Source organism: Psittacula echo (assembly GCF_963264785.1).
Source record: "Psittacula echo genome assembly, chromosome: 3".
Classification (NCBI taxonomy): domain Eukaryota; kingdom Metazoa; phylum Chordata; class Aves; order Psittaciformes; family Psittacidae; genus Psittacula; species Psittacula echo.
In genome coordinates, this window is record NC_137736.1 from 123,913,058 (window position 1) to 123,930,930 (window position 17,873).

Below are 17,873 nucleotides of genomic sequence, written 5' to 3' on the forward strand. Positions count from 1 at the left end.
GGAGAGACTTTTTCATCCTTGTTCTAATTACTATTTAGCCTTTCATAGCAGGAAGGAGACCTGTGTTCAGGCAGCAGGTGTTACAAGTTTAATACATTGGTTTCAGGCTTAGAAGAGACGCAGTTCAATACACACTGGTAGTAAATACTTACTTCTAATAAAGGAAGTTCATAAGTTTAGTATTAGACTATAGAGAGAATCCTTGAAAGACAATGATTAAAACTGTGTCTAAACTCATCTGGTTGTTTCTCTGGCCAGTCCCATTGAATGCTCTCCATAAAGCAGAGCTAGTTCATTCATTTCTTCAGTCTTGGGCTCATTTAGTGTTGTAGTCATAGAGCTAAAAGCTTTTCCTGTCTGCTCAGCCCTTTTTCTCAGCCACCCTTTCTCCTTTTCAAGGCAGCAATGAGTGAGTGGGGTTTAACGGGGGACTGATGTTAGGGTTCCTCAGCTCTCCTCCTTGGTCATGTTTGGCTTAGGGCAAAATGTGGCACTCCAAGAACCATTTTGTTCCTCTCTTCACTGAGGTCCGGCTGAATTCAGTGGCAGGACTTCCCCTAACCCCATAAGGGCAGGACAGGACTCTAGAGTCTTTGCTGGAGTCAGCACTAGCACCAGATAAGCCTCAACACAGTCATCTTGAAGAGTGTATCTTCAAGTGCTTTATACTGGGGAGTTTGCGTTTGGGTTTTACATTGGGGTCTTTCTGGGGAGGGCAGATTCTTGCTTTCAACTTCATTTTTTCCTGTGTTTTCTGCCCCTAGTGTACTATGTACTGTGCTTTCCCTTCACATTCTGGCACTGCACTAACACCAGTTTCAGAACTGTGGCTATATTAAGGAAATTAAGCAATCTCAGGCACTGGGACTCAACCTCTAGTAGTTCCTGGCATGATTTTAGCTAAAGCCAGTGAGCCTTTCCCTTTGGCAGCTGCTCTCCATGCCAGAGATCACCCCAGGCACAGGGGTTGGTAACATCTCTAGCTCAGGATCCTGTGCTGTAACACGCTGTGCACTAACATTGTCCAGTACAGCACTGCTCCACTTTCACAGTCTGTCTGCCCTATGCATTTTTATCCTCTAAAGTGCTTGCATTGCCTGTTGTTGACTTAAGGAAACAACTCATCCAAGGAAATAATAACATCAAACCCTTGTTTTTCAGCCACAGCCCAGCCCATAAGTATTACTTGACCACAGATCCAATCACTGGCTCCATCTACCTCTCCGACACCAACAGCCGACGTATCTATAAAATCAAGTCAACCACATCAGTGAAAGACATTGTGAAGAATTCCGAGGTCTTGGCTGGAACTGGGGATCAGTGCCTCCCGTTTGATGATACCCGCTGCGGAGATGGAGGCAAAGGCACTGATGCTACCCTTACAAATCCCAGGGGTGAGACTGCTTCTTCTCCACAGGCTTTTCTAAAGGGGTCTTTTACAGAGGGGCTTGTTTACTGATGCTGGAGACCTCTTCAATGCCCTTGGATGTTGCAAACTTTCCCCAGTTAACCCACAAGCACATCCTAAGGGCTTGCCTCTGTAAATAAGTGGGTATGTCTCACCCTCAGTCCTGGTTCTTCTTATTGAGGTGGCTGGGGGGAGTGCCAAACCAGAGGGGTGTAATGATGACTATGTGTCCGAAAGGGCAATAGAATAAATCCAACCATCAATTTTATACCCATTTAGCCTCTACTCCTCCTTACCAAATAACAGTGTTTGGTCCTTCCCAATCTGGACTGGGTTCAGTTCACTGAGACTTTTTTGGCTTTAAAAACCCAAAAAGCTCTATAAGCACTGATATATATATATACGTATATAGAATGTACATATGTATATAGAATATATAATATTTAAAATATAAAATATTATGTATATTTAATGTATATGATGTATATAATAATATGCTATATATATTAGCAGCAAACCCATCATACAGCTCAGAGATACCGAGATTTATACATTGACATTACATATCATGGCATCTGGCTTCAAAGCTGTGGGGGGTGGACACTATTTTTGACATGGGAATGGTTTAATTCAGCATGCCTTCACCTGGCTCCTGATTAGCTTTCTCAATTGAGATAAAAGCACAGTCACATCAGCATAAAAGCATCACACAGCCTTCATGACTGTGAACTAAACTGTGCAAAACAGGTTTAGCCAAACATATGCAGTCCTGCGTGGAGCCAAGACTTCAGTCTGGCAGCCTCAAGGTAACAAGCTCTGCATATGGAGGATGTCGCTCCTCCCAGCTGTCCACAGCTCCTTGGAATAGAGATGAGGCAGAAGCACTGTTAGTATACACACCTTCTGCAGTGTTTGTGGAGAGGGGCAAGGACGCAGGAATGCTGTCAGGAATCCGGCATTTTCGCCTGTTGTATGTCCTCTTGCCCAGCTGTCGAGATCGCAAGGAGTTTGATGTTCTTGGCTCCACCATCAATGTGCTGCAGGTTTCCTTTTGCCTTGCATCTGGGAGTGGCAGCTCCCCTCTTCCTCACAATTCCCAAGCCTATCCCAGCTTCTTTGTAAAGCAATTCCTCAGCAAAACCCGGGGATCCTTTAACAAGTTATTTCACAAAAAGCAGCAAGATGAAGTCAGCTGAGCTGTTGTTTCTGTTCTTGGCTAGACTCTGCTCTGGAGCCAGGCTGAGAGAGCTGGGCTGGGTCAGCCTGGAGAAGAGAAGGCTCCTGAAGGGGAGACCTGAGAGCAGCTCCAGTGCCTAAAGGGGCTGCAGGAAACCTGGAGAAGGGGCTTTGGACAAGGGCCTGTAGGGACAGGCCAAGGGGAATGGCTTGAACCTGCCCGAGGGGAGACTGAGATGAGCTCTTAGGCAGAAGCTCTTCCCTGTGAGGGTGCTGAGGCGCTGGCCCAGGGTGCCCAGAGAAGCTGTGGCTGCCCCATCCCTGGCAGTGCTCAAGGCCAGGTTGGACACAGGGGCTTGGAGCAAGCTGCTCCAGTGGAAGGTGTCCCTGCCCGTGCCAGGGGGTTGGAGCTGGATGAGCTTTAAGGTCTGTCAACCCAAGCCAGTCTGGGATTCTATGATTGATGGCAGTTAAAAGCAGGGAATTGCTAACAGTAATACAGAGAAGTACAAATCTTCAAGCCACTGCTATGTCCATGTTTTTTAACGCATCCCGTCTTCTCTCTGCTCAAAAACCTCTTTGGGGCAGGGATGGTCTTGAACAGTTCTGAGGCTATTTTTAAAGCTTAGTGAGGCCAATGACAACAATAGAGATCAAGCAGCCCATTAATTACAGACCCATTGTCTGAGCAAGCTGTCATTGGTCATTGCCAGTTGTCATTCTACATCAGCCGTTTTAAAGAAGCTCATAGAAGACACTGCAGCTTGGGGAAGGGGGTGAAAAGCTGTGAAAAAGAGGATCTGATGGAACTTTGACACTTCCAAAGCTTTCCATGATTCTATGAGTCTCAGGAAGTTATTTTTTCTTGACATAGAGATGACATTATTGTTACTGAGCCAGAGAAACCTAAACTGATTTAGCGACCTTTTGTGTCAGCTCTAGTTGTAATCTCTTTCTTGGTTATATGTCAGTTAGTTGTTTCCTGGCAGGATGAAGCAAAATATACCTTGGGAGACCTGGTTTGTGCCAATAAACACTGAAAGCCAAACTGCTTCCCTTGTACTATTCAAAGGTCCCAGCATGGCTCCCAAGCACTCCAGACTCCCATGAAGTGACCATTATATTGGGATAAAGTATTGCCAGAGGCACAGCTATAGAAAGGGAACAGGCACCCGTGGTCAGGTTGCAGTGTAGAAATTATCTCACTGAAATGAGGGGGCTGAGTGAAAAGGCAATGAAGTGACTTGGGCAGAGAGGTGCAGGCAGCCCAGCAGATGAGTCATGAGATCAGGGGATCCAGAAAGCTGTAATCCAATTTTCTGCACTGCTTTCATGTTCAACCAGAGCGAAAAACACCCCACAACTTCTGTCATTCCTCCAGTCTCCCTTGTGCAAGATAAGAGGGATATTATTCATTTCCCTACATGGGTGGATGTTGCAAGGTTTTGATGACTTTTAAGCCAGCTTCAGTGTGTGCTCGCAGCCCAGAAAGCCATGTCCTGGGCTGCATCCAAAGGAGCGTGACCAGCAGGTTGAAGGAGGTGATCCTGCCCCTCTACTCTGCTCTTATGAGACCTCACTTGGAGCATTGTGTGCAGTTCTGGTGTCCTCAACATAAAAAGGACATGGAACTGTTGGAACAAGTCCAGAGGAGGCCAGGAGGATGATCAGGGGCTGGAGCAGCTCCTGTATGGAGCCAGGCTGAGAAAGTTGGGGCTGTTGAGCCTGGAGAAGAGAAGCTGTGTGGAGACCTCAGAGCAGCTTCCAGTGTCTGAAGGGGGCTACAAGGATGCTGGGGATGGACTCTTCATTAGGGACTGTAGTGACAGGACAAGGGGTAATGGGTTCAAACTGAAACAGGGGAAGTTTAGATTGGATCTAAGGAAGAAATCCTTTCCTGTGAGGGTGGTGAGGCACTGGAATGGGTTGCCCAGGGAAGTTGTGAATGCTCCATCCCTGGTGGTGTTCAAGGCCAGGTTGGACAGAGCCTTGGGTGCCATGGTTTAGTGTGAGGTGTCCCTGCCCATGGCAGGGGGTTGGAACTGGATGATCTTAAGGTCCTTTCCAGCCCAAACCATTCTATGATTCCATGACTTATGTTTCTGCTTTGCTATAGCAAACAGAGCTCTGGAGTTCAAAGTGAAAGCTTTGAACTTTCAGTGCTGAAAAGCACTGAACTCCTTCTTGTTGGCATTTCAAGCTCTCAGGAGGCCGTTCTTCCACCTCAATCATATAACGGCAAAACGCATGCGTTCATTCCGCTCAGCTCTGGAATCCCACAAAACCGCAGTAAATGGACGGTGAAAGAGGAAATGACACGAAGCAAAATGGTAACAAGAAAATAATAATCCAGAAAGCCCACAACGCCAATGGAAAATTCATAAATAGCATTCCCTGATCTGGTTCCAGCCTGAGTTTGCAAAGTCTGCTGAGACAAAAGCTTTGGCAGGTGTGAAGCTCTTCCCATTCACCTCAATAAATGATTAACAGTGAAAACTCACACTGACAATATATCGTCAGCATTGTTTGTACCTTCACGGTGGCTCATCCTGGCAGAAGAATCCATCAGATGCTCTTTCTTCATGTGATTGTATTTCATGATAGTTCCAAATAGGAATGATTCATTGTACAAGTAACCAGGAGTCCTCAGGTTACTCTCTGCTTCCCTGTCTTGCCAGGGGGATAAATGCTCCTAAATGAATGCTCGGAGGAGATTAGGAAACTCTTCTGTAGCTATAGAGATATCAGCTGCCAGGGAAGGACTTGGAATGTTCAGTTCTTCAAGTCTCACCAGTTTTGACAGGACTCTACTTTTTAAGGCTAAAGATAATATTTGGCTGAAGATAATTACTTCTGTATTTTAAGGACATAAAATAGAATCATAGAATCCTAGAAGGGTTTGGGTTGGAAGGGACCTTAAAGCTCATCCAGTTCCAACCCCCTGCCATGAGCAGGGACACCTTCCACTAGAGCAGCTTGCTCCAAGCCCCTGTGTCCAACCTGGCCTTGAGCACTGCCAGGGATGGGGCAGCCACAGCTTCTCTGGGCACCCTGGGCCAGCGCCTCAGCAGCCTTGTAACAATAAAAATCCTTTTTATATCCAGTCTAAATCTCTCCTCTTTCAGTTCAAAACCATTATCCCTTGTCTCATCAATACGCTTCTCGGAAGTTCCTTCTGGGCAGAGGTTCTTGTCTCTTTCTGTTGAACAAGAAAGAACTGCCTTTAGATAATCAGCTTAGACAAGATATTAGGAGGGATAAAGCCTACCCCAGGAATTTCATCCTTCCCTTGTCTTTGACTTCTGTGATAAAGCCAGGCTATACAAATACCGGGCAGGTCAATCAACAGATGAAATAGTGGTGGCAGTTGTTTGGTTGGGGCATTTGTCATTGCTGTTAGGACTCGTTCTGATACTTCCAATTCACTTGCCCCAGAGCACAGCAAAGCTTGCAGCTGCGAATGAATTTCAATATATCCTTGCAAATTAACGTGTTACCACTTTCTAATTATCATCTGCTAATAATGATCCTCTTCTACAAGCAATCTAAAGGCAAAATTAAAACTCCAGCTTGTCAGAGCATTTGTTTTCATCTGAGCACTCACCAGTGGTTCTCCTTGGGAAAATGTTGTGGCAGAGAAATTACCAAGGAGCCTGCAATTAAGAGAGATTGCAGTGACAAGCCTGACACAATAGGAAGAAGAGTTCAGAAGGGACGTGTGTGTGTGTGTGCATGTCTATGTGGGGGGACATCTAATTCATTTAGCACCACGAAAACAATGCAAAATGAAGTAATTAGTGTGGGGACAGATTGCTTCCTTCACTGTGTCCTGCTGAACGTGTAAACAGAATCTCAGTTGTTCACTAAGTGTTCATGAATTCGACAGGATTAGAAGGAGAAACTCCACCTCCACAAGCTGTTAACGGCTCTATTGTCAAATAATAATGTCAGGGAAGACCAGAGGCTGATTGAACAAAGCATCTTGTCTCTTACTGTAGCCAAGAAAAGCACATAGGGAAAGGAGCAAGGATAGATTGGTCTTTCCTTGCTGACACTCCAGACTCTAGTCATCGACATTTAGGGGACTTTCTAAAGAGGCTGCACCTCTGTGCTTAGATGCCACCCCCATGAAGTCTATAAACCTCCCTCAACACCTAGTTTTGTTCCTCCAGGCATCCTGTGCTAATAACTTCCACAAGTTGCTCAGCCACAGCACACAAAAGGATGGTCTTTTTGAGGCCAGAACAGAGATTTCTGTTCTTCTCTCTAATCCACTGCTGTCTTCTAGCTGCCTCCTTGACCACTGCAGAGCACAAACCTGATCGTTGCAGAGAACTTTTCATAGGAATTCCAAAATCTTTTCCCTATGAGCTGTTTTACAGCTTGTCATTGCATATGACTAGTTAGACTTAACTCCATCCCCTGCCAATTCCTCTGTACTTATTGACATTGATTTTCCGCTGCCATTTTATCACTCAGTCATTCAGCAGCCAGCCAGACAAAAAAGCTCCAAATATGGATTCCTTTAGCACCTATCCTTTTACCTAAAAGGGTTTTTAAGCAGCATCTAAGTAGAGCTACAACTGCAATGCCATCACTTCCAGCAGTTCATCTTCTAGAACAAGCCCACTGTGTTCCAGTAGTTATTTGCAGTGTGACGTTGTGCTGTTGCCTCCTCACACTACAAGGTCCTGACATTTCAGGCTAATGTCATCACGTCACAACTTCCTATCAGCACAACTCACTGGTGAGATGCACGCAGTGCTATGAGCCCTTGTTCCTTATGGGATCTCCGACTCTCCAAGAGGAGCCCGAATGACTTAAGAACGTGTGTATTTCACATCTCAGAGCTTGCAGTTTGAATCTGCAATGCTACCTGGGTAGTGCAGCAGATGTTTTCTCTCAGTAACTGTGAGATCAAACTAAGAGCTATGTGCTGAAAACCTCTAATTCCCTTATGTTCCTATGGAAACATGAGAGGAACCTTCTGCCAAAGTGAGCCAAGGCCTTTGGCTTGCTGTGCATAACGTGCATTACCCATTTCTGTGCCCATTTGCAGGAGCCAGCTCCCAGTGCTGGAACTGTGCCATTTTCAGGGAGGGAACCCAGAAAAGGCCAATCTAACCTCTACAGTCTGCTGTAAAGAAGCTGTGAGATGCTTCTTCCCCGCTCTGCAGAAATCATTCGTCCAAAGACACTTGTCTGTGGGAGAGCAGGGCTTCTTCTCCATAATTAGATTTGATTCCAAGGCAATCAGCTAAAGTCAGGAAGGGATTGGAGCAGTTGCCGTGTGAGGAGCATGTGCAAATGGGAATTTCGGGCTTTGACAGAGTGCAAATGCTGTTACCCTGCAGAACATCTTAGGAAATGCAAGGCAATTGAGGTTGCTTAGCTTCCGTGAAAGAGGGATAAGCAGAGAAGTGCTCTGTGATAAGAATACATGCCGTTGCCCTGGAGCAGGGTGATAAGTGGCAACTTTGCTGTCCCACTTTCACTTCTTTGGGTGTGCAAGCTCTTTGTCTAAGCTGGAATGCAAACTTAAGTTGTTCTCTATCAATTGATCAGAGCTGGCTTGAGAGCCAAAGTATATACAGGCTATTATTGCTGTAACTGGTTAATCAGACCAGCCATCAGACCCCAGCGCTGAACACCCTGATCGACTGTCAGCATACGCTGCTGATAAGTCCGATCCAATACATATGGAACTAGCTAAGAGGGAAAATTCTGCCTCATTTAAAATCACATTATCCAGCCTGCCACCCTTCACTGGCTTTTGGCCTGTCACACAGACTGATGGACAAGCACCCTCAAAAATACTCCTCGTGAACTGAGGAATGGGTGAGAGCTTCTTGTGCTTGATAAAAGCCAATTAAGATCAACTGAACCTTCTATCATGCCTCTTCTGAAAAAGCACATCTACCATATTGCTTAAAGAGCTCCATTGCATTCCTGATTGTCAAGCAAGCATTGAAGAACTTGCCATTCAGTTAGAGGAGCAGTAACCTTCAACAGCATACACCAGTGACAGGAGACATGTGCCACTATCCTGGATGGCTCGTTGAACAAGGCACTAACTGGGGCACAGTGCTGACAGATCTCATGGCAGGTGAAGACAACCTCCAGAAAGCCATGGATGCCAGTGAGATGTTGATGCCTTTACCACCAGATCCCTCTGCAAGCCTTAGGCAAAGTGCTAAGATGCAACTGATGTGTTTATTTTGCATAGTGAGAATAAATGGCCACCAGTGCTCCTATAGCATTCAGATGTGCAACAGATACCTTCTGCTCCTCTTTGAGGTTCTTGTTTCATGGTCCTGCAAAGATCAGCCCTGTCTCAGCATGAATTAAACACAGATATTGGAAAGTAGGACCAGAGGCAATCTTTTGGGTCCTTCAGTCCTGTCATCCATTATCTCAGCAATCTTGCCATGTAATCCCCTCCAAAATTAATGAACTTCATCTTAAAAGCAGCAAGTGATTTTCCTCGGTACCCTAGAGGCTATTCTGAAACCTCACTGCTTTGATGGTCCAATATCTAATCCAGGTCAAAATGATGCCCTTCAGACAGGGAGATGCTGTGAAGAACTAAGGAAAATGCTGGCTTTACCTCCTAGCATAAAATACACCGCTCCCATTCAACTCAGTGAGCTGAAACAGCACTTTCCTGACTCCTGATTGACTTTGAATGCAGAGGTTGCAACCATGGCTTAGTCCCTTCCTTTACCTCAGCTCAACAGAGAAGTTTGTTCTTTCTCCCAAACAATGACTTAGTCCTAAGGTTTTCCTGCCGTTCCTTCCAGGCATCTTCTGTGGCTTTCTGTGTGACCAAATGTGATGGTTTTCTATGTATCATCCGTCACCACGCAATAGTTCTAGTGCTGGCTGAAGGCCATGATTTTAATTGCCAAAGCAATCAGGGGATTAGTCCCTGCCACGTGTAACTCCGAAATATTTGATCTGTGAACTGCTGCATCTGTACTTCACAGCAGAGCTCACAGCGGATGGAGACTGAGGGTAAATGTTTCAAACAAGGGGATCTGGCTGTAAAACAGCGTTGTGGAGAAACACAAAGTCTCATCGCTTCTCAGGAAGAGCCTCAAAGCTTTCTGTCTGAAACACATTTCCCATCGTTTCTGTCACGGCGATGACAGCCAAAAAAACATTAGGGTGAGGATTCATCTGTCTGATTTCATCTGTCTGCAGTATAAACGTTTCCTTTAGAGATATTCACTGTACTCTCCTTTTACAGTCAGTGGGGAGGAAAAGGTGTTTCTGGCAGGGTTCATGTAATCTCTTCTGGATGTCTGCTGTAGGGTGATACAGACTGCACCCTAGAAGTAGGTCTTGCTCTCCACTGATTGGAAAAGCTCCAGATGCTTGCTAGGATGCACAATGCCGATGCCTGCTTTTTGCCAAGTGATTGCTACCCTGCTAGCCAAAGAAACCAAACAGGAAGATCCCAATATTCATATATCCAAGGCGGAATTTTTGCTTGCATAGAAAAGGGTGTTAAAAGCTTCTACATTCTTTTACTGTTCCTGTAAGTTCTTTTAATGTCTTTAAGACCCTCAGACATTACACTGAGCAGAATCCTGCCACCGCAGGGTAGATGAGATGGATGACTCTATTAGTTTCTGTGGAGTTACTTTTAATTTATACTAGCATAAAAGAGAGGGGAATGGGGCCCTTAACTCTTTATTCCTTCCTTAGCCATGGACTTTCTCTGTGACCTTGTGCAAATGGCTTTATCTGTTACCTTCCTGATATGTAAAATTAGGATGGTCACACTCACACACTGCTATGAGGTCTAATTAGTAAGTGTAAAGCACTATGAAGTCCTCTGATGGAAGATGCAGAGTGTAGCTAGCCTGGGATAAAGAGGATTAAAGGAGGTTGTGCTAACATAACCACTTGAGAAATGATGCTTAAGGGGAAGTGAAATGGCACAGGTCTGCAGGTGAGGAAACGAGGATCAGCAGCCTGTGACTGCTGTCAGCAGGCCTCAAACCCACTGACAGGAGTGTGTCTACAAAGGAGGTTTGGACAATGAACTGAATCACCGAGCAGAGTTCAGAAATAGGTGCAATACTATAAATTAATAGGATTATCCTAGGAAAAAGCCTTCCACATTTATCCACATGGAATTTGATTCACCTGATGGGTCTTTCACAGCCTTTTTCATCTCCATTTCTGAAAGATTCACCAGTGTAACATGTTCATGTGTGTGGCTTAATGTTCATACCATGAGCAATAACACCATGTTTCTGAACATGTAAGACTAATACAATGTAAGACTTTCTAATATAGCTATTAGGAAGACATATAGCTATTAGAAAACCTCCTTTCAGTGGTTCACCAAATGCCATGACCTTTTTCAAGTGAACAGGGAATTCTAAATGGCATCACACGCCAGGTGGAAGTGCCTTCTGTGGAATGGATCCTGATAACCAGGAGTCCCCCATGTCCAACTCTCATCTCGTCCCTTTTGAATGCCATAATATACATTGCTCCCAACCTTACTGTTTCATGAGTGTCAAACCAGACACCAACTTCTATTCATCCCATAATTGTCAGGTTGCTGTTACTTTCTGACTGTCTTGCTTTTGCCCTCCCCAGGCATCACCGTGGACAAGTTTGGGCTGATTTACTTTGTGGATGGCACCATGATCAGGAGGATTGATCAGAATGGGATCATCTCAACAGTGTTGGGTTCCAATGACTTGACCTCTGCTCGGCCTCTCAGCTGTGACTCTGTCATGGACATTTCTCAGGTAAGATGATGGTTTGGTTGGGTTTCTACAAAATAGAAGCCTGTGCCTTCACCGTATCTGCGTGTCTGTGCCTCCCTGTGTTTGACAAAGGGGGAAGGGCTCAAGGAGAATTACATCTCTACATAGTTTATGGTATGAAAATGTCTGGGTGAAAAAGAAAGATCCTATAGAGACTGAAAGAAAGACATAACTGACCTAACACAGAGATGATCAGGGTCTGGAACACCTCTCTTATGAGGAGAGACTTTGGGAGCTGGGCCTGTTTAGTCTAGAAAAGAGAAGCCTGAGAGGGGATCTCATTAATGCATATAAATACCTCAAAGGCGGGTGCCAAGAGGATGGTGCCAGACTCTTTTCAGTGGTGCCCAGAGACAGGATAAGGAGCAATGGCCACAAACTAAACCCCAAGAAGTTTTTACCCCAACATGATGGAGCCTTGGGTGACATGGTCTAGTGTGTGGCATCCCTGCCCATGGCAGGGGGTTGGAACTGAATGATCTTAAGGTCCTTTCCAACCCAAACCATTCTATGATTCTATGAGAAAGAACTTCTTTATGCTGAGGGTGGCAGAGCACTGGAACAGGCTGCCCAGGGGGGTTGTGGAGTCTCCCTTTCTGAAGACGTTCAAAACCCACCATGGACGCATCCCTGTGTAACCTGCTCTGGGTGGTCCTGCCTTGGCAGAGGATCGGACCAGATGATGTCCAGAGGTTCCTTCCAACACTAATGATGTCTGTGAACTCAGACTTCTCTGAGATTTAAAGATGTCCCGGCCACAGAAGAGACTTCTTTCAGCACTCTCAATCGGCAGGAGACACAGATTCCTGGGAAGGCAGGTTCCCTTAGGCTCACTTCTCAGGAAACTAGTTGCTTTAGGCTAAAAAGACCAGGCGCAGCAGTACTCATTTTACTAGCTCTGTGCACCATGCTCTGTTATTACAACTCAGTTAACCATGGGGCTTTTTTCTTTGCTTCCCTCCATCCTAATTTGGCCCAGCACAATTTTAGACCTGGATGAAATTAACATCTAGGAAATACTGATTGGAGGCCGTGGTGCCAAAATTAGCAACAGCAGGAAAACAAGAACCTTGAATTGCATCAGATTGCAAATTGGTTGCAGCCACCATCACGCTGGGCTTTTAAGTCCTGCTGCTTAGAGGTGGAGAGAAAGAGAAAGAGAGAACATAAAAATCTCAGTTTGATGATTGCTTTCCTTCTGCATGGCACAGAAAAGAAATCTGTTACAGCCCAGCACTTGCTTTTGTGGGGCATTGGCCAACCTGTCAAATTGTGCCAGTTTAGAGATGGTGTCCTTTGAAACCTTTGTGCCACTTGTTGTTTGCTTGGCTATAGGAATGTTGCCCTCTCCTATGAAAATATAGATCGTAGCTGGAGGGCTAAGTACTGTTATTCAGCCACAATAGATGCCAATGGGGTTTCCTTTTTGTAACTACCTAGATAATTTTTGTGCTCCCACATGGAATCTGTTATTCTTGTTTTTCCTTCTAATTTGAACAGATTATTCTTGCTTCTTTGCAGCTGGTTACCACTGCCCGCAATTTAGGAACAACCTGAAATTATGAGTTTAAAAGCCCTCATGCCTTCTATAGAAGCAAATTTTGCTGGTTGAAGGCCATCTTGTAGTATGTTTCTCATCTTGCTGGCATAGTATTTTCTTTAGCTGAATTTCAGGGGCAGTTACCACAAAACCATTGTGGATTCAGGCTTTAAAAAGCATTTTCTAGCGGGTTACGTGGCTTATATATATAACAAAGTCATAGAATCATAGAATGGTTTGGGTTGGAAAGGACCTTAAGTTCGTTTAGTTCCAACCCCCCTTCCATGGGCAGGGACACCTCACATTAGACCATGTCACCCAAGACTCCTTGCAACCTGATCTTGAGCACTGCCAGGGATGGAGCATTCAGAACTTCCTTGGGCAACCCATGCCAGTGCCTCATTGCCTTCACAGTAAAGAACTTCTTCCTTATATCTAACCTGAACTTCCCCTGTTTACATTTAAACCCATTCCCCTTTGTCCTGTCACTTCAGTCCCTGATGGAGAGTCCCTCTCCAACATCCCTATAGCCCCCTTCAGACACTGGAAGCTGCTCTGAGGTCTCCACGCAGCTTCCCTTCTCCAGGCTGAACAGCCCCAACTTGCTCAGCCTGTCATGTTATGTACTTTTGAGATGAGCTAAAATGTACCAGCTAAAAACTTTCTTTTCCCTTTATAAAATGCCAGGAGCCGATTTTAACTGAACCTGTCCCGAGATGGGCAGATTAACCACTGGTGTTCTGGACAAATGCACCAAAGGCTTAACTTCGAAAGAAAACCAGACCAAAAAGCAGCTTGCGAAGTAGCTTTTCATCATTTACAGTGGCTAGCAGGGTCTTTTCTGTTGAGTTGCTGAGGCTCCCTGGGACATGAGGACGTGAAATATTTAGCTGCCAATGTTGACAAGGGATGGTCTTTAAGAAGTTGAAGATTCCCTTGTCGGTTCAGAATAAACTCTGCTCTTGATGCTAACTCAAGGCTGTGGAGCTTAAAGACCACTGGAAGCGATGGAGGCATGCATTATTAAAGAGAAAACCACAGACTATGTTGTTTGACTACAGGAAGGGTTAAAATAGGCCAGGAGCTGAGGAAAGGGAGATTGTGCAAATAGAGAACTAGAGTAGGCAGAGCACAGCAGCTGCTTAGCCATGAAAATGAGCTTCGGAAGCCCTCCCATTGGAAGGCTCAATGGATTAAATACCTTGTGTCTGATGTGAATAGAATAGAATAGAATAGAATAGAATAGAATAGAATAGAATTAGATAAAACAAAATAAAATAAAATTTGAAAGGGATTCAAACATGACTGAAAGCATCAAAAGTGAAACATGGCTGTGGCAGAGATGTTCAACTCCAGGCTTTAAAAATAAGAATCATAGAATCATAGAATAGTTAGGGTTGGAAAGAACCTTGAGATCATCTAGGTCCAACCCCCCTGCCATGGGCAGGGACACCTCACACTAAACCATGGCACCCAAGGCTCTGTCCAACCTGGCCTTGAACACCACCAGGGATGGAGCATTCACAACTCCCCTGGGCAACCCATTCCAGTGCCTCACCACCCTCAGTAAAGAATTTCTTCCTTAGATCCAATCTAAACTTCCCCTGTTTCAGCTTGAACCCGTTACCCCTTGTCCTATCACTGCAGTCCCTGATGAAGAGTCCATCCCCAGCATCTGGTCTCTTCTTGCTCTTGGTTTTAAGTAAAATCACAGTGAGAGATGGTTTGCTGGACCTGAGCCTGCTGCCATCTCCTCCTCCTCCTTCCAATAAGGTTGTAAATATAATATTTATAGATGCTAAATACCCTCCCCCCCAAATTTAGTCACCTCAAACAAATAAGAAGAAGCAGCAACCGGGGTGGATGAAACATCCTTCCAAACTGGATGTTCGAAACAAAGAAACAGGGAGATCCTGGCAGTGCACATCCCTGCTGAACATGCTAAGATCCCAGAGCACATCGTGTAATGGTTTTAAACTAAAAGAGGGGAGATTCAGGCTGTATGCAAGGAAGGAACTCTTTATAATGAGGGTGGTAAAACACAGGCACAGGTTGCCCAGAGAGGTGGTGCATGCGCCATCCCTGGAGACATTCAAGGCCAGGCTGGATGCGGTTCTGGGCAACCTGATCTATTTGAGAATGTCCCTGCTCAATGCAGAGGGGTTGGGTTAGATGAATTCTGAAGGTTCCTTCCGGCCCAAACTAGTCTATGATTCTATTCTATGCTGTTGAGTACAGATTAAAACCACATGGCTGCAGTCTGTTGTTCTATTCAGTCACCCTCCACACCTCTACCATGGAGAAGATGGAACATTAGGAAAACATATAAGCGTTGGTTGGTTGCCTTCAGCACAATGTTGACTCCTTTTTTCCTATGTAAACCTGAAGTAAAATGCAATAACTTTTAAATGCACGATTTACATGTATTTATAAAACCAAATACAATTAAATTGCCCTGAATTCGGTTGCTAAATGTTTCTTAGGTTTGGCAACTAAAAGAGTAGTCTGGCTTGAAAAGACAGGGTACTGCAGAAGTAGAGCTTGAGACCTTCTGGTGCTCACCCACTCATGGTATTACTAGTCACTTCTTCCATTTATTTGTTTATATGGGTTATCAGCATAGAATCATAGAACGGTTTGGATTGGAAAGGACCTTAAGATCACCCAGTTCCAACCACTTGCCGTGGGCTGGGATGCCTCACACTAGACCATGTCACTCAGACCTCTGTCCAACCTGGCCTTGAACACTGCCAGGGATGGAGCATTCACTGGGCAACAGAACTGTGACGTGTCACTATTGCTTGAACCCATTCTTCCGCTGTGCTAAAACCGAAGTGCAAACCACTCTGAAGATAGAAGGTCTTTAATCCCTGAATTGAAATTGCCTGAATTCCTTGTGAATTGCTATTTTGCATTTTTGCAGCATCAAGAAGAAAATCTGTGCTTATAACTTAGACACACACACACACGCTGCCACAGCTGCCACTATTGTGTCTATCCCTCCTTGTCATTTACCCAGAGGAGCTTGGCCACTTGTCTGGAACATCCTTTAGTAAAAGGATCGCTCTTTTGTTTGATGGGTTTCATAGCACTTCACACAACAAAATTCCCAGTCCTGGCTCTCTGCTGCCAGGTCCAGGCTCCACCAATTTAAAAAGCATTGTTTGAAAAGGGGAAATCCCCTTGAATTCTCCTCCTGGAGAAGAGAAGGCTCCTGAAGGGGAGACCTTAGAGCAGCTCCAGTGCCTAAAGGGGCTGCAGGAAAGCTGGAGAGGGGCTTGGGACAAGGGCCTGTAGGGACAGGATAAGGGGAATGGCTTGAACCTGCCCGAGGGGAGACTGAGATGAGCTCTTAGGCAGAAGCTCTTCCTTGTGAGGGTGCTGAGGCGCTGGCACAGGGTGCCCAGAGAAGCTGTGGCTGCCCCATCCCTGGCAGTGTTCAAGGCCAGGTTGGACACAGGGGCTTGGAGCAAGCTGCTCTGGTGGAAGGTGTCCCTGCCCATGGCAGGGGTTGGAACTGGATGAGCTTTAAGGTCCCTTCCAACCCAAACCAGTCCGGAATTCTGTGGTTCTATGAATCTTCAGATCTTCTGGTTTACTTCTGCATTCCCTGGGTACTGGAGCCCATTCCACAGCCCCTGACACCTCATAGCAAGATGAAGAAAGCTGAGTCTGCCTCTGTCCATCACCCTGCTCCCACCGCTGCTGCAATGTGGAGTGTGGGTGTCCACAGGTGTCTACTACATGTGACTTGGGAGCTAAGACCCCTCACTCACACCAGGGTTGTGTCACCTACAACCACCATATCAAGCAGCTGTGTTTCTTTTACCCTTTCTCCTTTCAACCCATGTTGAAACATCCTCATTGTGATTGATGTATAACAATTATGCCATAAAAAAGGGTCTTGCTATAATAATTTCCTTGTGTTGTTTTGCCATTAAGGTTCGTCTGGAATGGCCCACGGATCTGGCAGTCAATCCAATGGATAACTCACTCTACGTCCTGGACAATAATGTTGTGTTGCAGATATCTGAGAACCACCAAGTGCGCATCGTGGCAGGGAGGCCCATGCACTGCCAAGTGCCAGGCATGGATCACTTCCTCCTTAGCAAGGTGGCAATCCACGCCACGCTGGAGTCTGCCACTGCTCTGGCTGTCTCCCATAACGGGGTCCTGTATATTGCTGAGACTGATGAGAAGAAGATCAACCGCATCAGGCAGGTCACCACCAATGGAGAGATATCCCTCGTTGCTGGTGCACCAAGCAGCTGTGACTGCAAGAACGATGCTAACTGTGACTGCTTCTCAGGGGATGATGGCTATGCCAAGGATGCCAAACTCAATGCGCCATCCTCCCTCGCGGTGTGTGCGGATGGGGAGCTCTATGTTGCTGATCTTGGGAATATCCGAATCCGCTTTATTCGGAAAAACAAACCATTCCTCAACACACAAAACCTATATGAGTTATCCTCACCTATAGACCAGGAACTCTACTTGTTTGACACCAGTGGGAAGCACCTTTATACTCAGAGCCTTACCACTGGAGATTATCTTTACAATTTTACTTACTCTGGAGATGGAGATATAACCCTGATCACTGACAATAATGGCAACTTGGTCAATATCCGAAGAGATTCCACAGGGATGCCCCTCTGGCTGGTGGTGCCTGATGGCCAAGTCTACTGGGTGACAATTGGTACCAACAGCGCACTCAAGAGTGTAACAACACAGGGGCATGAAGTGGCCATGATGACTTACCACGGCAACTCTGGTCTCCTTGCCACTAAAAGCAATGAAAACGGTTGGACAACGTTTTACGAGTAAGTACCTTATGAATATTGTGCTGCTGACTTCATTCTGTGCTCTCTGAACCATGAAAGGTTGATAGAATTTAATTCGCTGGACAGAATTATAGTCCAAATAAAATGGCCAGAACAGAGAATATTGGATCAAACACTAA

General features: G+C 45.5%; 1 protein-coding gene across 1 annotated transcript in view; it reads left to right on the plus strand.

Moving 5' to 3' along the window:
• TENM4 (teneurin transmembrane protein 4) overlaps positions 1–17,873 on the plus strand; it is a gene marked incomplete at both ends in the record, with an annotated part of 363,192 nt that overhangs the window by 301,781 nt on the left and 43,538 nt on the right. Inside the window, 3 exons of the mRNA XM_080612995.1 lie at positions 1,162–1,394; positions 11,201–11,355; positions 16,856–17,733. Of these exons, the coding sequence (XP_080469121.1) occupies positions 1,162–1,394; positions 11,201–11,355; positions 16,856–17,733 (1,266 nt within the window). The remainder of the gene's footprint in view (positions 1–1,161; positions 1,395–11,200; positions 11,356–16,855; positions 17,734–17,873) is intronic.